Source organism: Abramis brama (assembly GCF_963993115.1).
Source record: "Abramis brama genome assembly, chromosome: 22".
Lineage (NCBI taxonomy): Eukaryota > Metazoa > Chordata > Actinopteri > Cypriniformes > Leuciscidae > Abramis > Abramis brama.
Genome location: NC_139984.1, coordinates 21548452 through 21564575, shown reverse-complemented (window position 1 = coordinate 21564575; position 16124 = coordinate 21548452). Strand labels below are relative to the sequence as shown.

General features: G+C 38.6%; 1 protein-coding gene across 3 annotated transcripts in view; it reads left to right on the top strand.

Annotated features, from left to right (window-relative positions):
* Positions 1–16124, top strand: part of znf385a (zinc finger protein 385A) — an 87126-nt gene that overhangs the window by 50560 nt on the left and 20442 nt on the right. For 2 of the 3 annotated variants that reach the window (XM_084099592.1, XM_084099593.1), the window contains exons 2-3: positions 3747–3892; positions 11468–11578. In XM_084099592.1, coding sequence (XP_083955718.1) covers positions 3747–3892; positions 11468–11578 — 257 coding nt within the window. Of the gene's footprint in view, positions 1–3746; positions 3893–7141; positions 7784–11467; positions 11579–16124 lie in introns of those variants that run through there. The other variant, XM_084099594.1, reaches the window with a different exon arrangement.

Here is a 16124-nt window from a genome sequence, read left to right as displayed (position 1 = left end):
CTAGAAAGGGTGCAAAATGATATTGCTTCTTGGGTGTCAAAAATATAAAGAAAGCAGTTTGTACTCTCTGCGTACTGTATTCAAATGTGCAATAATGTTGCCCAAGGGAGCAGCCTGAGGCCAGAAACGCTGTGGGTTCCTCTCCGCACCTGAAGAAACCAAGTCACCGATTTCCACCAATTAAACTACTGACCTCGCAGTTTGAAGGTGACCAGCCAGCTAATGAGCCAAGAGCCTTTTAAGCGTGTTTTAACGTTAACATCCTTTTATTTTTCAACCATCGCAGAAATCTATCCTCCTTTCCTTCCGTGTCTGTAAGCCTTGACCTCATCGTGATTATTCCTTATCTCCAAACCATTTCATCCTTATCTCCCCCCGCGCTCCTCACAATTACTCCAGCCCTCTGAAAATGGCAAACGCATGGGGTAAGAAATAGGATTGCCAAGCTTCAGTATTAGAGAGCGACAGGCACGCCTGAGATTCCATTTATCAGGCCCAAACAGGCTCAGAATTATTCGAGTTTGTTGAATCGCTTCCACTCGCCTTTGATCTTCCTGTGCCCTTCTCTCTATTTATAAACCCCTCCTCCCCCACTCTTTCTACCCCACTTCTCCCATATCCACACACAGCCCTGTGGATCATTCTCTCCCAAATCCTCTTCCCAAAGATTCCTTTCACACCAGCTCCCTTATCCCTGTGCGCGTTCGTCCTTCGGTCCCTGGCTGCCCCCTTGCCGCAGGATCTTTAAACGGGGTGATTATGGACCCGGCGTGTGTTGAAGGATTCCTAGCATGTCACTGGCTTTAAACGACAACCAAACCCCCCCTGCTCCAGCCCGATCAGGTTCCCGCAGCTTGTTAGGAAAATCAGACTCAGATACAGTGGCAGAACAACATCTCTTCATGCGCCACATGGGTTTGATGAGGCTGTTAAGACCGCTGGTATTATCATCACGACACTTTGTCTGTCAGCAGAGGATATGGTAGTGTTGCAGTCTCCAAACAACGTGCTTGTTTGAATCCAGTGGTCTTAGTTGTCATTGTGCAGGTTTAAGATGTGTTCTAGCGCCATATGTTATCTGAACAGTAAGTATGAAATCTTATTTTCCTTTCTATCCTACATAAACGCATGACACACACACACACACTCGCATGCACTTACCCTGTCACAGTGATTTACAGTGTGAGCTGGGCCCTGAAAGTGTTCTTTAATTTAATGAGGTAATTATACACTAGGGGCAGGAAGCAGACTGGACCTGATTTATGCATGCTGGCCGTGTTGTTTTGACACACACTTTGACTCTGCTGCAAGGACAACTGTCCCCCCACACACTTCGAGTGCACTCGTGTTCTGATCCCCTCTGTGTTTCTCTCTCGGTTGTCAACAAATCTGTGTCGTTTCTCAGCTGGCATGTGAACGTTCTAAATGGGTTTGAGAGTTCTCTCGTTGGATCAGTCACACATGTCCTGAATTATGTCAGCACTGTATTGCAGTGACAAACAAACAGCAGCGAGAGTGGCGGTTTACATTAGAGCTTAGTCTTCTGTCTATGTGGGTGAAGGGGGAATTGGACGTTCAGACGAACAGGTAGTTCACTTAAAAATGAAAGTTATGTTGTTATATACTGCACTTCATGAACTCCAAAATTGATAAAATATATATATATTTTTTATTGAAGCTTACATCACATTTATTTATTTATTTATTTATTTGATCAAAAAAATACAGTAAAATACAAATACTGTGAAATATTATTAAAAATTCTAATAACTTTTTTCTATTTTAATATATTTTAAAAATGTAATTTATTCCTGTGATGGTAAAGCTGAATTTTAAGTCTTCAGTTTCACATGATCCTTCAGAAATAATTCTAATATGCTGATTTGATGCTAAAGAAACATTTCTTCTTATTATCATCAATGTTGAAAACAGTTGTGTTGCTTAATATTTTTTTCAGGATTATTTTATAAATATATAATAATATTATTACTGAAATTTCAAAAGAACAGTATTTATTTTAAATCTTTTGTGACATTATAAATGTCTTTACTGTCACTTTTGATCAATTTAATGCATTCCTGCTGAATTAATATATTTTATCATTTTATATATATATTAAAAAAAAAAAACTTATCCTAAACTTTTAAGCTGAAAATGATTAGTTGAATTTAATAATAAAAAAATGTATGGTAAGTAGTTGCACACAATTGATTTTAGCTACATTTAAACAAATGCATTAAGTTGAACTAAAATGGATTAAGTTCAACTTAATGCATTTGTTTAAATGTAGCTAAAATCAATTGTGTGCAACCACTTACCATAAAAAAATTGATTTTTCATTTTTTTCAGTGTGTGGTGTATATATTGGTCATAAATTTGAAACAAAAGTGTGATTGTTTGTTCGATAAAGGTGAAGGATATTAGTAAATAATGACTTAAATTTCAGTCTGCATGGCGTCAGAAGACTTGGAATACAGTGCATGAGTCGTATGGATCACTTTTTGAAATTTGATGGTTCTTTTATTGTGCTTGTATGTCCTGGCAACCATATACTTAAAGAAAATTTCTTCTTTTTGTGTCCCATGGAACAAACAACAACATCAGAGGATGAGTAAACCACAGAATTTTCATTTTTAGGTGAACTATCCCTTTAAGGCACACTGCGGCACTTTTGAAGAGAACCGTTTGCAGCAAAAGGGAGTATTTAGAGAGTGAGTCATGTGACTTTTGTTGAGCACTGCATCAGGGACCAGCATTGCCCACAAGCGACCACTGGCACTTTCTCTCTCTCTCACCAGCAATCTTGCAACCAGTCTGCCTCCTTATTCTTGCTCTTCTCTTTCTCTCCCCCGCTCTTTATCTCCCTGTGTGCTGTGCAGCCAGTGAGGAGTCTTGCATGGCTAATTTGAGTTAACGATGCCAAGGCTCGTCCAGGCCTGAGGCTCCAGCAGGAGAGCAGGAGGAACAGCTGTGGCCAGGCTGAGGCAGCATATCTCTCCAGTGCTCTCTCCATTTCTCCTTCGTTCTGTCTCCCCGCTCATCCTGACATGTATGCCCACAGCAGCACTAATGACGTTTTCTACGTGAGGAAACCATCTCAACGGCGCTCGGAAGAGCCGGAGAAGTCGGGAGAGAGTAGAGGCTTGACGAGCAATCTGGAAATAGAAGCGGAGAAGGGCAAAAAAAAACATCCTAGATTAAGAAGGAGACAGGCAGCGAGAGAGAGAGAGAGATAGAAGGGAACAGATTTAAGACTGCAGGGAACTTGAGGCGAGGAAAATCCAGCAGCAGAAATTAAGCAGCTTAAAGTAACTAAAGCTTAATTCTGACGAGAGGGTCCTCGCACGGTCTCATGCAAGAGGTTGCGCGGGCTGTAAAGGATAAGAGGAGACAGGCTGACAGGGAACAGAGACTCTGTGATGTGGATTGGGAGAGAGAGAGAGAGAGAGAGAGAGAGAGAGAGAGAGAGAGAGAGAGAGAGAAAAGAGGGGGCTGTTTCATAACCAAAGGTTGACATCTCTCTGATGAGTTTTGTGCTGACAAAAAAATGTGTCAGCACAGCCACCTCTGAGCCACCGTGCTTCACCTCTGTATGGCAAGAAAGTCATATTTTGAGCAAAAGGAGCTTTATTCAGGCTTGGTGTTACAAATTTAACCTGATGACAGGATTTTAAGCTCATTTGGAAAGTTTAAAGTAAGAATTTGTGCGTTTGGCTTCTTTAACTTCATTCTTCTTGTCTCTGCAGGAAGCATCAACCGAACTGGGGGTGTCCCTACATTTCTGCGGACCCCCACCGTCATCCAGCCTCATCTGGATATGAAGCCCTTCCTACAGTTTCAAATGGAGACGAATCCTCCACACAGCGTTGGGCTTTTCCACAACTTCAATGCGGTGAGATTATGCCTCTGAAACATCTCTATTGACAGTGTTGCATTATTGCATTACTGTCTGACCCCCAAAAAATTCTTCAAACTTCTAACCCTAATTGATGGAGTGTGTAGCTTTTCATTTCTTAAACAACCATGTGGGAAGACACATCATGGCCATATTCCAGGCCATAATCATGTGTGTATATATGTACATTTTTTTTTTTATTAAGTAACCAAGCACTTTGCTTTTGAAAAATGGATAAAGTATCTTGTATATCACGGTTTATCACAAAAATGTTAAGCAGTACAAATGTTTCACTAACATTGATAATAATAATAAATGTTTCTTGAGCAGCAAATAGGCAAATTAAAATGATTTCTAAAGGATTATGGGACACTGAAGACTGGAGTAAAGTGTGCCATTACATAAATAAATAACATTTTAAAATACATTAAAACAGAAAATGGTTATTTTAAATTATATTTCACAATATTTTTTTTTTTACTTTTTTTTTTTTTTTTATCAAATAAATGTAGCCTTGGTAAGCAGAAGAGAATTCTTTCAAAAACATTGCCAATCTCAAAACTTCTGAACAGTAGTGTATATAACAAAGAAAATGGACGTTAAATTTCAGATATAAATAAAAAAGTGATACTTTTTATAAAGTTTTTTATAACAAAAGTGAAATGTTTTTTCAGGAGCAATATTAAAAGCATGCTCATTTTCATGTCATTCCAAACCAGTGTTATGATTATTATTTTCATCTGTGGAAAACAAACAGGAAACAGTGAAGATGATGATTTGAACTTTCAAGATCTTCAAAGCACATAAAAGTATTAAAGATTTCAGTTGCACTTTATTTTACAGTATGTGTACCGTGTACTTGAAAGTTCAGGGTAACTACATGGGTTAAGGTTAGGTTTATCTGGTGTATTAATGTTACAATGCATTAATGCATTTGCATCTGATTACATACAGATAACCTTAAATATTAAACCACTCAGTCTATTTATGATAGCTGGCTTGTTTGTGTATTTGAATTTTCCTGACTGCCTTCTGTTAGACAGTGTAATGCTGTATGAGTTCTCTCGTGTCACTGTGACTTATAGCTAATCATTTTGATTAGCATGCAGCAGCTCATTTCACTCTCTCAGCACTTTTACTCAGAGTCTGTTCCACACATTTCCCAGATTGCATTCTGTTATGTAAATGAGGATGCTGGTCAGCGAATTGAACAGGAAAGGTTGTGGGATCCATCCTCGAGGTGTCCGTCATATGTATTCTCTCTCTTAAATTCCATATTTGCCTGCACTTGTTGCCAGTGTGAAAGATGGCGTGCCTCTTGGCACAGTATGTGACACTGAGAAGGAAAGAACACTCTACCCATGCCAGCTCAATAAATCCACATCACATGTTGTTGCCTTCCAATTCTGCCACGTTATTTTCTTTTCAGTATAAGCCAAGGGATGTTTAAATGTTTTTAAATATGCATGAGCTTGTGAAAGAGTCAGCATCTAAGAGCTTAACTACTGTCTCTTGTTATTTGGCCATTTATTATATATTCAGACACTGAGCTGTAATCTTTAGATTGAGGCAGTTTTAGCATTGCAGCAGGTTATTAATCACAACAGTTAAAAGCTCAATGTGAGAGTGACCGGGTGTCCGACGGCGAAATACTCCTGATGCCCAGTAGGGGGCAATGTTGGAGTGGCTGGAAGGACAGGCTGACCTCTCTCTAGGACACTGCAGTGTTTAGGCTAATGCCTAATGGAATACTGACAAATTCAAAAGACCCCTTACACAAGTTGTAATACATAGGATTTTATTGAGTTATTTATATAATGTTCGGGAAATGCGTATACACACACACACACATAATTTCTATTATTATTTATTTATTTAGCAGAATTTTCAATGAGTAAATTGGAGCTTAAAACAAATGGTGTACTAATAATCAAATGCGCTCAACTAAGTGGTCCTCTCTTTCATATAAAGTGTTTAACATTCTGATTCATTCTAGTGAATTGTTTCTAAACAGTTCTCTATCCTAAGCAGTTCTCTCTTTCATATGTTCTTTCAGCTTGGAACTGGAAAGTGTGATTCATTCTATCTAGTGAATCGGTTAGGTCAGATTCATAAAAAGGATTCACTGATTCAAGTCCCTGTACCATGTTTTTTGACTCAGTTATGTTAATTATGGTGGCTTTACTGTACTTTTAATATAAATGTATTCAAGTTTACTGTCACATACTGAGAATATTTGTTCATTGTTCAAAAATGGCTCTGATTAAATGATAAATCACATTCTTAAATAGTTATGTTTTTATTATTTATAAAAAATAAACTGTGTAACTTTAATGTAATTAGCTACTATTTATTTGCACAAACTACTTTCAAATTCTCTAAATTCTGATGAGCTTTTTTTGGCAAGCTACAGTTTCAAAGTAGCTTCCCCAACACTGCTTATAAACATAAGATTTGTTGGCTGTGCTCAAGTTGTTCCATCTGGAATCGCATTCATGTTGGAATGCAACAACCATGATCAAAGCTGATGATGCTGTAATCAGTTCAAAGTATTATTTATTTTTAAATGTGTTTGTTTGGCCAAATAATTATTTTGCTATGTACATTTCACCAATATCAGATGCTTTTGATCAGCTGTAGATAGAACTGGGGCGGACCTCAATCTTCCATTCCTCTACGGTCCAGCTAAAATTTGTCTTTAATGTGATTTGGCCTCTGAGTCAATTTGCCTGCAGGCAGTGAGGCACCTGAATCAGTTATACGAAGCAGCTGGTTGTGGCGTGAAGGTGCAGAAAAGCTCCCCAGACACGCTTATTCCGCAGGATCAGGAATTTCGTAGGCGTTAAATCGTGCGGCTTGTGCACCAACTTGTTGCATTTCACCTGCAGCCACCTTCGAGTAAAGCTCACTCGCAGAAGACGACGTTTCTGCGCACAGCTTGCCAATTTTCCTCGCTGAGTAATGCAACTCCACGTGGACTTTTGGAGTTCCAATCTGTTGGCTGCATTCACTCTACCTCTGATGACCCCCTCGAAAAACTGTAATTTTCAAACTTAAGAGCTGGAAGATATCAATCACAAGGCGTTATGAGTATTTTTGGAAGTTTTATTAATTGGGCCCGGGTCACAGCTGTATTGGTTCCACATGGGTTTTAGAGGTATGTGGCAAGAGCGAGAGGACTGTCATAATGGGGGGAGATGGAGGAGGGCTGAATTCTGCAGCTTGTGCATAAGTGTTTTTGATAGAATGAGGGAGTGAAGGGGTGATTTGGGGAGTGAGAAAGAAAAAAAACTAAGGGAGTGCATGACATTCTTAGTGCATTGAGCAAAATAAGCAGTCAGCGAGTGAGCATGTAGGACAGAAAGAGGAAGGAGATCTTTGAAAGAGCACAGGAAAGGGACGACAGAATTTATTAGTGGAGAAAAAAAGGGAAGGAAAGGACAGAAAAAGCCAGTGAGAAGCAGAGGAAAATGAAGAGAGAGCATCCAACCAGGAACGCAGTCTTGGCTTGCTGTGAAGTGTCAGGAAGGATGGAGGGAGGAATGGAAGGAAGGTGGATGAGATTAAACAGCGGAGAACGAGAAACTGATCCCTAACGGCAAGAGTGACGACCGACGGTGGAAAAGAAGAGACAAAACTAGGAAGAGAGACATCAATTAATCATATCCTGGACCTGTAAGCGCAAGAATTGCTCGCTGTCATCCCCAGAAGGGGGCACAGAAGCGTGCGAACGCGAGAGTGTGGGAGAATCAGGTGGTGTGGTGGGACAGCCAGGATCCCTTCAGGATGAGTGACACTCTCGCACACACCCTCCCACACACAAACACGCGCTCCCTCATGGAGGATCCAATGCAGCTGCGAGATCCAGGCGCTGCCGGGGATATGAAGGTGAGTGCCCTCCAGCTAGCTCAGGCAGAGAGCTGGGGACTTTTATCTGGGTCTCAAGCGCTGGACGCTGAACGGCATTCGTTTTCTTCGTGGGTTGTTTTATCTGCCATCGCACCTTCTTCTGTGTTTGAACGCAGTGCATTTTGGGCTTGTGGTGTACGGCATGCTGTGTTTGTATTAACTGACATGGGATCTTGTTGTAAGTGGAAGGGGAGACTCTTGTGAATTAAGTTTTTTTTAACACATTTATTTATGTTTTAAATCTATTTTACATGTTTCCTTTAAAGGGATAGTTTACCCAAAATAATTTACTCACCTTCATGTTGTTCCAAACCTGTATGAACTTTATTTGGTTTGCAGAACACAAAGGATATTTTGAAGAATGTTTTTACGTTTTTGCCCATACAGTGAAAGTCAATGAGGTTCAAAACATTGGACCCTTTTGAATTTCATTGTATGAAAAAAAAAAACGTATTTTACATCATGTTCCACAGAGTAAAGTCAGTAAAAGAGTGAGTAAAAGATGACAGAATTTTAATTTTTGCATGAACTATCCCTTTAAAGGGTCATTAAAGGGTCTGTGTTTTTAAGGATCTGGCTATTTTTGAGCAGTAATCAGTGTGTGGGATGCGGTTTTCCAGAGGGAGCATCAGGAGGTCATATGACAGACACAGTGCTTGCCAATTGGATAAATGTAACATGCACTGTTAATTGCTCACTTTGATAATTAGTATAGATGCAGTGTCTGCCAACACCATAAAAATACAGTATGTTATAGAGGCTTCCATAAAACATGAACAATACACACGCCTTAAAGGAATATTTCACTCAAAAATGAATCATTTACTTTACATCATGTCATCCTGTATGACTTTATTTCTTCTGTGGAAAATAAAATATGTTTTATGTAACATATAGAGAGTTTTAAAGATATATGTTTTTTTTTTTTCCCATATCCAATGAAAGTCAATGGAGTCTAAGTTAAGTGTTGTTTTGGACCCCATTGAGTTTCATTCTATGGACAAAAACAGTTCTTCAAAATAACTTATTTTGTGTTCCGCGCAGACAGAAAGTCATGATGTGAAGTAAAATGATGACCGAATATTAATTTTTAGGTGAACTGTCCCTTTAAGGCATCTTTCAACTGTGGTTTGGTGGTTTCATTAGTTTGATTCTTGTAGCATCATCATAAAGCTGTATCATGACATTGTTGAAGTTTAAGGAAATTGGTTGGGATAGTTATGTGCCTCAAATGAGAAAGTCAAAGGAATAAATCAACACCAGCAGAAGACCACTTCAATGCAGTGCTATTTTTACTTCATAATGCGAAGCATGATGGACCAACAGCCATGATTTTGGTCTAGAAACGCATTTTAACTTCTGTATGGTATTAAATCTTGATTAGAAGGGCGTTCTGAGTTAAAATGCAGCCAGCAGACTTCTAAAAAAGACATGAGCCTTAAAAGTAATCTTTTTCTGAGCTTTGATTTTTCCTGTGAATCCTGCCGGAGCCCCTCCTCCATCCGTTTCCTCGCTGAGGCTGTTAGTACTGACAGTTGTATCTATTGATGTGTTCTAGCTGGAGGTGTTCTGATTACCCTGCTAACTGCCAGCTTCACTTAATCCTCTGGAGATTCATGAAGGCAAAGCCATAGAACAACATCATTGTGGCTAATCCACTGCCTGTCTGACTGATGTAATGTGGACGTTACACATGCACAATGGCATCAGGGTCCTCGACAGTTACAGTGACGCAGAACACAAACAAGTTTTCGGGCCTGTGCCAAAAGAGATAAGAGGCAAAAATCGGAGGAAATCCGGTTCAAGAACGCTAACCTACAGTCGGTGGACGCTGTCATCCTGAAGCACGTCTCGGCTCTGTGTTTGCTTCTAGTAGGGGGTTGCCTGGATACGTTTCGTTTGCAGAGTTTCGAAATGTTTTTGTTTGACTAAGAGAATATTCATTTCAGGTTCTCTCGCGTTTCCCAGCCAAGAGGAGATGTTCCAAACGGGCCTGGCTTAGTCTATTGTTTTTAGAATTTGGAATAAAAAGCACAACCATTATAGATGTTTTTGAAAGGTTAAACATTTTCTTTCTGCAACTGGCTGTATTAGAAATCATGTATCACAGGCATTCTTTATTAGTCCAAAAAATTAGTCAAGTTTGACTATTTTCCAGAAAGAAAGACTTGGTAAATTTATGCACGCAGTCGAAATACTCAAATTAAATGAAACTATATCAAGTGAATAATCATGCTGGGAATCATATGACAATAGAGCACTGAATGCAGACCACAAAGGCCAAAAGATTTTTGGACTGCGACCATCAGGCTTTGTGCATTAAGCTGGTCATAAACAGAGGCTTAATCATTGGCGCTATGAGATGCGGTACTTAGGATAGTGGGTTCAATTTATATTAAAAGTCTGACAACTCACATTATGGACACTGAAACAGAAACAATTTAATGTGTGTCTGTGATGTATGTACACGGTACAGTATATCATCTACATACTATACATATAATATGTGTGTGGCTATATATATATATATAGTTAAACCAAAATTTATTCAGACACCTTTAACATTTCTCACATTATCAGTTTATTCGCTATAGTTTAGAAAATGGTAATAAAATATGATAAGGGTTATCAAATCAGTTGATATTTCACTGGTTTTGGCCATCCTTCTGTTACACTGTCTCACAAATGAACTAGGTTGAATAGCTGTCACCTGTTAAATATAAGTACACAATTAGATAATACCAATTTAGTTCAACCAATTACCAAGCAATGCTTAATTTTGTTCAGTCTCTGGTGTAAAAAGGTTGCATTAGTAATTAAAGAAAAAACACTTAAAGGGATAGTTCGCCTAAAAATGAAAATTCTGTCATCATTTACTCGCCCTCAAGTTGTTTCAAACCTGTATGAATTTCTTTTTTCTGCTGAACACAAAAGAAGATATTTTGAAAAATGGCGGTAACCAGACAGTTGATGGACCCCATTGACTTCCATAGTATTTTTTTTTCCTACTATGGAAGTCAATGGGGTCCATCAACTGTTTGGTTACCGACAAAATGATGATGTAAATGATGTAAATGATGACAGAATTTTCATTTTTGGCCGAACTATCCCTTTAAGCAAAACATGGTTATTATAAATATATATAAATATAAATGAATGAATATAGGTATGAGAAAATAATTTTGAATTAAATATCTTTGTAACATTTTAGTAACAATTTTTGTTAATATTATCTGTTAATATTATTTAATTGACCAGATCTAACATGAACTAATTATAAACAGTCAAGTACCAAACTGGAACAAATGTACTGCTCATTGTTAGTTATTTATTCGGTAGATTAGATCTAGTGTAATGTGGCCTTTTTAATGGAAAGTGAGTTATTAGGTTGTCTTCGTTTATTAGCTAAGTCATTGATATTTTGAAACTTGACGAACAACATTTGTGCAAGAGATGAGCTGCTCACCCTGACTTGATCTCACAGGTGTCCTGACTCTTAGCACCATATGTTCACCCTTTAGCCATGTTCTACTGCCACCTAGACCTTTCCATCAACATGATTAATGACCTTGTCTGTCTAACGGGAGCCGGATCAGAGTTTAGTTTCACATGTCCTTTCTCTTTTCCCTTTCCCCCTTTCTCTTTCTCCTGTTCTGTGTTCAGATGGATCCTGTTCAGAAGGCAGTGATCAACCACACCTTTGGAGTCCCACTGGTGAAGACCAAACGGCCAATCATTTCCTGTAATGTCTGCCAGATCCGTTTCAACTCTGAGGTGAGGCATCTGATATTGGACTGTTTGACATGCATGTTCTCTTTGGTGGCTTACTCAACTGGCTTATTGAACTGAAGACATGAAATCGTATATAGATTTCTTAGATTGAGCTTTCTATGTAATATGAGTGTTATGTTTATGTTGCTGAGATACTTTGCACACTCTGCTTTCTAGTCCGGAAATAGCCAATGGCAAATCCTCTTTGAAGTACTGTATCCGCATAGCATGTCAGAGCGAATTCTTACAGGATGAAGCCTTTTTCTTTCTTTCTATGATTAAAAAGAGTTTAAAGAAAATCTCTCTCAACATACAGTAATATCTCAATTATAAGATATTATTTCCACCAGGAAATGCTACAGAAACCTTCCTACAAAAACAACGTTCAAATTTTCCATTTTAGACTTTTATTGCAAGATTCCTATCGCACATTTTGCAGTTCCAATATTCCTTGCGCATCAATGAAAGCAATTATGTTAGTAGTTTATGCTACGCTTGTTTGGGGGGAAACTTAAGCCTGATATATTCTGGGCTGAATTCAGTTGCAGCTGTGGCAGACATTGTGACATGTGTGAGATTAGTAACAGAGCAGGACCTGGGAGTGTCCCACTAGCCTGCGCTATTTTTACGGACGAGAACTGTAATCATGGGCAGAAAGTGGCTTTCTTGGTGTGAGCCTGTAATCTTGGGCCTCCAATCGACCAGATGTATGGCCTTCTTTAAACTGCATCCACAGACAATGAAAAACAGGGAGAAGACGGAGAGGCATGTGAAGACCTGCGAAAATAGCTGTTAGCCCAGCTCGCTTTTAATGATTTATGGGGAGAGATTTTGAGACAACTCAGCAATTCTGTGAAACAACTGGACTTAAGAGTTGTAGTAGGATCATTGGAGGTGATATTTCATGGAGGTGAAGATTAGATTGAAGCTGTATACTGCAGTTATTTCCATCCTCTAATGTTGCTTTGTTTTGGTTCACAGTAAATATCCTAGACGGTTGTTAGTTCAGCTATAAATTCCATATCCCAAAGTGCCACCCAAAGATGCCTTTAGTTTACAATCTGGTTCATGACCCTCAAGTCAAACGAGCTTGACACAAGTGTGCTTGTAAATAATAATGCATGCTGTTCAATAAACCTTAAGCACTTGACTACAGATTAGACATCTCTGACACCTGCAGCTGTCCTGGTTTGTAAAAGATAGGCATATAATTTCAACACCCCTGCTTTGCATTTAACTATACACTCACACATGTTTTCATGTTTCATGGGGACTTTCCATAGACGTAATGGTTTTTATACTGTACAAACTGTATATTTTTTTGGGGGGGGGGGGGGGGGGGGTTCAGTTCAACCACATGCGGTTTCATGTCATCTATACATTACACACCCCATCGCCAAATCATAGAAAAATTCAGTTAAGACAGTTGTATTCATCTTAACAATACACAACAAATCAATATACAGAAAAACAGATTTCTAAAATAAGGTATAGGCCACAAATCTGTGAGTACAGTTTGCAAAACTGAACAGGTGATGTTGTGTTCATTTACTGTAGGCTAAGAAACTGTTCCAGCGGGTGGAGTTTACTGGTACTGAATATTACACATCACCTGTGTATAGCCTACTTCATTAACTGGAACAGATTTTCACTGGAACTGAATATTACATCCAAATATTGTTATGTAATCAATCAGCATATTGTTGTGTAACTTCACCTATTGGAACAGTATTTCACAATTTTTCACAGGAACTGAATATTACAAACAACTATTGCGAAAGAACGATTTACAAAACAACGATGGCCAAAGCGTGCACGGATTATGAATTTGTTCACTGTTACCTTGTACGTAGTTTTTTTCTTTCTGTATAATTCTATTTTGTTAATAAATTTTGCATTCTATTTTGGCTTTCTCGTGTTTTTGTCGTGTCCCTTTTAAGCCACGGGGCGAAACGGGTACGGATTGAAAAACCAAAGCAACTGTAGGTCACGGTTTACAAATCTGAGCACAGCTGAGACTTTTTCTCTGGTACTTTTGGCGTAGGATATTTATTTCCGTCAAGGTCAGACTGCGATGTCAAATGTATTCCCGAGAATGAGTGATGCACTTTCCGCTTTTAAAGTTTTATAAAATAAGTAAGATATGGCTTGAATGGTTTAAAAGCATTAGCAAGAATATAAGCGTATCATAATGTAACGCCATGCAGCCAAATGATGACAGAAAAAACGGATGCTGCGTTAATTACGTTAAATATTTACTTACCACTGAGTCTTTTCCCATTTCTACCAGTAACGCTTATTCAACTTCCCACGTCTACTACCTGCGCAGATATCGACGGCACAACTGGGTTGTAGGTTGCCAGGTTCAGCTCACAAATGGGTTGAAATTTGTATGATGTGTTAATTGCGCGAGTAAGATGGGTTTCATACAAGATCTGGCAACTGGACAACCTTGGAATAATATATTGATGTGATTATTCATATAACAACGTTTGGGCCATACAAATTTAGGGAGTTTCACGGGAGAAATAACAAAACGGGAGGGGGCGGGAGATGGTTGTGAAATACGGGAGATTCCCTGGGAAAACGGGAGTGTTGACAGGTATGCCTTACACTAACCCTACCCCTAAACCTACCCATCACATTAAAAAACAGCATTTTTACATTTAAAAAAATAGTTTATACCAGATTTACAAATGAGGACGTCCCTAAAGGGAGGTTTTTGGAGATTTTGTCAGGTTTTTGGTCACTCCTTAAATGTGTCCCCAAAATATAGCTAAATAGGTATACACACACACACAACCACATGGCACTTTCCATAAAAAGGGTACAATATGGGGCCTGCTTTTTTTCTTATTATTATTATATAATTTTGTTATACATTTTGCAAAAAATTTAATTTATATTTTGATCATATTTTTAAATAACATAGGTAAGGGCTGATGCTTAATAAATACAAATAATATGACTCATATCAGTTTAACGCATTAAGTGAAAAGTATGACATTTTATTTATTCATTCATTTATTAATTCATTTATTCTTACATTTTTCAAATGTTTTTATTATTTTTACATTTATTCATTTAGTAGGATTTTTAAGGGGATACATTGTGTGTTTAAAACTACCATACTTTTCATGCTAGGTTAATTTTACGTTAGATTATAACATAAAAAAACCCATAATGTGGGTATTGAATTTTTTTTAAAAGTGTGCTGTATCTGTGGACAGTGCCACATGCAAGCACTCATAAACCTTCATACAAACTCGCACATTCTTTTGTCATTGTCCTAACAATTTAAACTCTTATTTATTTTTAAAGTTGTCAGGCATCGAGTGTTCACGGTGTCAAATCAGTTGTGAGTGAAAAACGGAGAGATCAAAAGAAAAGACATCAAACAATCGCAAGTTTTATTAGAAATCGTGCTACTTCTTTCATGCATTGTTGCACTGGAAATGATTCAGCTACGTTAGGAGATTAAATTATACAATGCCATGTTTCATTAAATGGTTACACAGAGCAACGAGTCTACATTTTCTTCCTCTACTATGCCGAATAAAGCAATGCATTTGTTCCTTGAAAATATCTAATCCCTCGCCTCCTTCCCATCATCATTTCACGCTCCATTATGGATTCATAGATTCCACACCCCCCAGTGCCGATAACTGAGGACATTTGTGGTGGAAAAAGCAGACAATTGGCCGCCAGCAAGTGTTATCTGATGCATTCATCAAACTAGGAGCTCTGACTTGTGTTATGCTGTGCTGCCAGTGTCCCTCTGTCCCTTTCACTCTAGCGCAAGATGGAGGTATAACCTTGTAGCGCTGCAGAAGTGATGTCACCATATTGTGTCACTGTTGCTGCAGGACAGGGTTGAATGCGTGTCCCTCCCCCTGCCAGAGCTGCAGTGGCCCACCGATGTCGCACAATTTCCGTCATTCACTGGCTGGTTTTCCGTCACTAGGGCAAATTAACCTTCCTTCCATGTGTGTGATGAGCGTCGTGACTCGGGAATAGCCACAGCTGTCAATCCTCCTCATGCAGCCCTTTCCCATTTTGTTGTGGTAATTGTATTTATGTTGGTGTATGTTGCGTTACATACTGTTCACACGTGGTTCAATGAGACTGGGACAATCTGGTCTCTGTGTCCTAATTTGTCCTTGGAAAAGTTCTTCATGCTCATGCTTCCTGTTTTTCCGTTGTTGTGCTTAGAAGAATTTATCTTGTGCTCTCAAAACCAACTCATCTCTCTTATGTAAAACCCTGTGCCATCTGGGTGAGAACTTTCCTCGTTTCCTTATTCTATTGATAGCGCTGCATTCATACCAGCACTTCATTCTCATTGGCACATTTTGGATTTGGCTTGGTACTTGATTTGTATTCATATCTAATGGCTGAGGTATTTTTCACACATAATGCATGCCCTCTCTTGTAAGTCACTTCATTATGAAAGAATTAACTGAGAATTTCAATTAATGAATTCTGTATTTGGGTTCAAATTGGATTTGTATTGCTAATAGTTGAATTTGAGTTAGGAACTGGCCAAAAC